Here is a 5552-nt window from a genome sequence, read left to right as displayed (position 1 = left end):
ATGACAGTAGTTCCTTTTTATTCTTTTATAGAAACGATTGTTCTAGGCGAGATTTGACTCCACAATCTCGGAAACTTTGTATTCAAAAGTGCTAGACGCTCTAGAACTTAACAACAAATAAAAATATTTTTTAATTAAAAACATACGAACTTTCGTATTATAAGACTTTTTGGTGCATACTGAAATATAGTTGAAATATATGAAAAATCAAAATGGGTTGCGGTTCCTCGGGTCACGTGGTCGCACCGGCGGAAAGCGCACATGGAAATGGAAAAATGGTGAACGGCAACGACACAAATACCAATGATGGCAATGATCAACATAGCGACGGCTTGCCCACCGTTGCATTGCCAGAAACACCAACTAAGCCCAAGCCTCGTAAGTATTATTTACTTATGTTTTAGACATTTAACGTAATTATCGCAATTTCATTGAATTGTATCCGAATTTTATAAAGTATTCAGCAGCAGCAACTTCACCTTCTCTAGTCTCGGAAAGTACATAAAAATGTTTGCACAGCAATTCCTTCGGGTTATGTCGGAATTGCCATATCATCGAATTATTAGAGTGCACTATAATATGGGCATATTATAGCGCAGATAGCTAGTCTCCCTTTGAAACCATTTACAGGACATCGCTAGCCAATTATATTAAAATAAAATAAATAATTTAAATCTAAAAAGAGTTTTTAGTATTATTAAGTCGTAGTAACAATAAGAATAAGTGACATTATTCTTTTTAATTCTAGCCGTGGCCTATGAAATACCTATAGAAGAGTTTGATGGTGGCAAGCGTACCAACACACCACCGGCCCACCTACAGAGACTCCTTCAACCACCAAGCGCTGATATAAGCTTGCCAGATATCAAGGAGAAGCTTGCTGAAGCTGAACAGAGAAGACTAACGGTAATAAGTAGATAAACATTCAAAAATTTTTAGTTCAATTCCATACTTTGAAAAAGCCAATAATACGTTTTTACCTACACAAATATTTATGTATACAGTCACTAAACTAATAGTAGTCAATGGAAACAATTATGTTACCTAAGAGGGTTTGAAAATCGAATAGAGGAAAGCTCTTAATCTTAGATTAGGATCATTCTTATCTCTATATATTACGAAAGGGATACACAATAGTAACAGCTCTTTTATGTTCACATATGTTACCTTCCATTGCTAATAAACGGGACAGTTCTAAAGGCTCAGAAGTTTTTTAGTTTTATAAAAAAAAAAACTATAAATCGATTAAGAACATTTTTGTTTTTATTATATAACCAATTTGTGTAGTTTTAAGTGATGTCAAAGACTGTAGTCTACGTTGGGTGTCCTTTTTAATTTATACTACCAACGATGTCTTTTCACCTTTAAGCAATTTTAAAGGCGTTTCATTGAATATTTGTTTTGATACTTTTTAGATCCTCCAACAGCGGGCGGCATCCGCACAGAAAAGAGCCCAGAAAATGATGAAATTTCACAAAGAATCAGTAAGCATTCTCTATAAATGATTACTTTCGAATTAAATAAATATAATATTTCGGGGTAAATACGATTCTGTTTCCAATATTAAATATGATTTCCAAATTTAAATAAAACAATAATATTCGTACTAGTTAGCAATCAACAAGAGGTCTTATTAAAGGTTGCCTTCGTCGCTACTTACTACAAGCTTTTTCATAAATTACTTCATATTATCTAAACAAGAATTAACCAAGTTTAACTCGTGTGAAATTGATTAGTGTATGTTCTATTATATTTAACTAGTAGGAGCCAGTCATCAGGATCGTTGTTGATTGTCGATTATTAAAGTGTCACTTGGTGGTAGGGTTTTGCGCAAGCCCTGACGACAGGAACCACGCATTCATCAGATGTTCTAGCACTAAACAGCAATACTTCGTATTTTTGTTTTTGGGTTTGAAGGGTGAGACGCCAGTGTAAGGACAGGCACAAGGGACATAACATTGTACTTCCCAAGGTTGGTGGAGCATTGGCGATGTTACAGCGCCAATGTCTATGGCGGTGGTGATCATCAGGTGGCCTATTTGCTCGACAACTAAATTTGTCAATTTGTTAGTAGAATTGACTTCCTGTTATTTTACTACCAAATAGTAATAAATATCTGATATATATATGTTTATGTTTCATATATATAATCAAGGAAACAAAGTGAACACAATATCAAACGAAAATCTTTAATATATAATAAACCTAATAAATATATATATATTATTATTTACAGCTCGTCGAAGAAAAAAAACACGGTTCAAATGTTCTCACTATATCTCCCGAACCCGGAGTTTGTGAAGACAAAAATATTTAAAATATTCATAGTATAAGTTAAATACAATATTAATACTTATAAATTAATTAAATGATAATTATTGATAAATTGTGATAAATAATGCTTAATTTTTAATAATATTTTTTATTAATATTCAATATTGCTTCCTCAAAGATAACTTAAGAGAGCTTGTTTTAATTCTATTATTTTTTTTAAATTAATATATAGATAAATGTAACTACTTTTTTAAAGCATTATTTGTTATTATTCTTTCCTAATTCAGTTTCTACTTAAATGTATTTTGTACTAGGGGAACAACTTCGATATGCAACGTTAAAATCGCTTAGAATTCACTTATTAAAGTTGATTCAATTAATCTCAGAATAATAACTAAGCATACAGATGATATAGAAAATTTACTAAAATAGCAACAAAATATAGCACTCTCTACTATTTTCACTTACTTCTTTTACAATGTGTTAGAAAAGAATGCATGTATATATCCATAATCTATATTATAGTCCATAATCTAAAATCAGTGTTGTCAGCTGCGGCTTTTAAATAAAAGGTATTTAAAAAAAAAAGATTTATCAGTTACTTTATCAGTTAATTTCTGTTTGTGTGACATGCTCCATCTTTGTTGTCTTTTTTACGTTTTGTTAAATAAACTAAAAAGATTACGGAACATTCTCGTAGAGACCAAAACTCATCCCCAATATAACTATTTCAGTTTGCTAATTTTGGAAGCTATGTCGGTACCTAAATCAAGTTTATAACTTGTATAGTACCTATTATTAATTGTAATTTATATAAACTTATATAAGTACCTTATAGAATTTCCTATGTTAATAAATTTTCAATGATTTAACTCGTTGTGACTTTCTTTCGCCGGTTCTTCTCAGGTCTGAGGTGTTTCTTTCCGAAACGGTTGTTGATTTTCTGACAATCAATAAATAAGTGTAATTCTTTTATCTTGAATAAAGATTTTCAACTGTGACTTTCAGAAATACAAGTTTTTATTATTTAAAGGTATAATTAATAATTAACTTTTATATTTTTAACTTCATAAATGACGAACTGCGCAAAATGATATATCACAATCAGTGTTTTGTCTGTCAGTTAGTGTTAGCATTAATAAGATTTTCATACAAATTAACCAATATTTCACCAAATCACCCATTTCGGTCGTAATAATGCGACCAAGTTAAATTGATCTCATTTCACGGAAAATATTAGTAAAAATACGTATTTTTAATTAGCATTATTACACTTTTCGGTTTCACTCACTCTCGTATAAATCGAATAATAAAGATAACAAATATTTTATTCTAGTAAGGTTTCTATAGATTTATTCACGAGAACTAAAGATAGTCTTATGACACCAAGTTTCAAACTCCACAAAGTTATCCACAAAGTTAGTATATCCTGGGGCAAGATATTCGATTCTGGAATAACATTATTTTAAACATAATTTATTTTATATCTTGTTTTGATAAATCGTTAATAAATTAGACATATCCACCAACCCACATTGGACCAGCATGATCGTTCCAAACCTCCAAACCTTACTTAAAGGGATAGGATGCGTTAGCCCAGCGGTGGGACATTCACTTTAAATTACGCATATACCTAAATACAGGTTAATGGAAACCCAGTAGTAAGAACGCGTGAACCTTAACCGATGATCGTGGATAGAAACCCGGGCAAGCACCACTGAATTTTCATGTCCTTAATTTGTGATTATAATTCATCTCATGCTATACGGTGAAGGAAATCGCGAGGGAACCCGTATGTCTTATTTCACTGAAATTCTGCCACATGGAGCAGCGTGGGGGATAATCTCCATACCTTCTTGTCAAAAAGGGAAAGGAGACCTTAGCCCAGCAGTGGGACATTCACAGGCTGTTACTGTTACAGGATGGTACAAATTTTAAAAAAGCGTGGTGTACATTTATTGTTGTGAGTTGTAACTGTAATTTATTCAAACACATTTTTGTCAACTGATTGGTGTAAAAGAGTAACTATTGAGTATCTTGCTGGTTTTTATCGATAGAATTTACATTCCGAACCGGTTATCATAGGTTACCCCGACTTTACATTGAATGTAATTGCTTGTGATCGCCTACTTGAATAAAGTATATTATTTATTTCTTATTAAGTTATTGTTTTGAGCAAGTACAAATACCTAATAATAAGCCGAGAAGAGCCAGTGGTAAGAACGCGTGAATCTTAACCGATGATCGTGGGTTCAAAACCGGGCAAGCACCACTGAATTTTCATGTGATTAATTTGTTATTATAATTCATCTCGTGCTTGACGGTGGAAGAAAACATCGGGAAGAATCCCGCATGTGTCGAATTTCACTAAAATTCTGCCACATGTGTATTCCATCAACCCGCATTGGAGCAGCGTGGCGGAATATGCTCCAAACCTTCTCCTCAAAATAGGGACAGGAGGCCTTACCCAGCAGTGGGACATTAACAGGCTGTTACTGTTACTGTAATAACATCATGATTGCTTATTAACAATGCATTTTAGAATATAAGATGTCTTCTTTGTTTTTATAGAATTTTATCTTTTGTTACGATAAAATTCCAAATATTATAAATTAATAGTATTACATGTATGGATAAAAGTTCCTATTTTTGTTTAAATATATGTATAAGTGTGTTTTTAAAAGAATAAATTTTATTAAGATATTTAAATAGCGTTTTATTTATTTTAGGATCTATATAAATTATCCTACTACTGTCGCTGGAACTATTTTATAGAAAAGTTACAAAATAAAAATTCCATTATGTGGCATCCTTGCCACGCATCCTTAGCACGTCCGCAGGTTTTTTATTGGGTAACTACTTCATGTGGAGGAAACGCGTAAATGCGTTTTTCCCAGCGAGAAAGAGAAAAGAATAAAAACTTTGTCACGTGATAAAGAAAACGATTCAGCTTATATTAGACCACGCTACTAATCAGATTGATTGGTTGGTTGATAAGGTTTGGTTTGTGTATTTTTTTAATTTAAAAGAAACCGCTAACCTTTACCATTTATCAGGCCTGAATTATTCTTTTTCTGAACCGATTCTGGTATCATTAACTTCTATTCCTAATAATTTTTAATTTCGAATTTGAATTGAGTATCACATTTTCTTAAAGTATTTTTGTACTGCTGAGCTCAAGATATATTGTAACATATATTTTAACCTAGTTTTAGGTTGTTCTTACCTAAATAAGACGTCACATCTTTGAGTAAGATCCATTTTCTAACCAATCCTAT

General features: G+C 32.0%; 1 protein-coding gene across 1 annotated transcript; it reads left to right on the top strand.

Annotated features, from left to right (window-relative positions):
- Positions 1-212: 212 nt before the first annotated feature.
- Positions 213-2317, top strand: LOC126772575 (uncharacterized). Its single transcript, XM_050492976.1, has 4 exons — positions 213-378; positions 749-906; positions 1416-1484; positions 2237-2317. Exons 1-4 carry the CDS (start codon positions 213-215, stop codon positions 2315-2317), a joined length of 474 nt encoding a protein of 157 aa, XP_050348933.1.
- The last annotated feature ends 3235 nt before the right edge of the window (positions 2318-5552 follow it).

The sequence above is a fragment of the Nymphalis io genome, chromosome 12 (assembly GCF_905147045.1).
Source record: "Nymphalis io chromosome 12, ilAglIoxx1.1, whole genome shotgun sequence".
NCBI lineage: Eukaryota > Metazoa > Arthropoda > Insecta > Lepidoptera > Nymphalidae > Nymphalis > Nymphalis io.
The sequence above is the reverse complement of the archived record's forward strand: the minus strand, read 5'-3'. Positions and strand labels throughout refer to the sequence as shown.

Bases quoted from the DNA above. Each gene is read 5' to 3' on its own strand.
- LOC126772575 (XM_050492976.1), top strand. From the start codon at position 213: ATGGGTTGCGGTTCCTCGGGTCACGTGGTCGCACCGGCGGAAAGCGCA. The intron at 379-748 runs GTAAGTATTATT...TTTTAATTCTAG, and splicing joins ACCAACTAAGCCCAAGCCTC to CCGTGGCCTATGAAATACCT. The intron at 907-1,415 runs GTAATAAGTAGA...GATACTTTTTAG, and splicing joins CTGAACAGAGAAGACTAACG to ATCCTCCAACAGCGGGCGGC.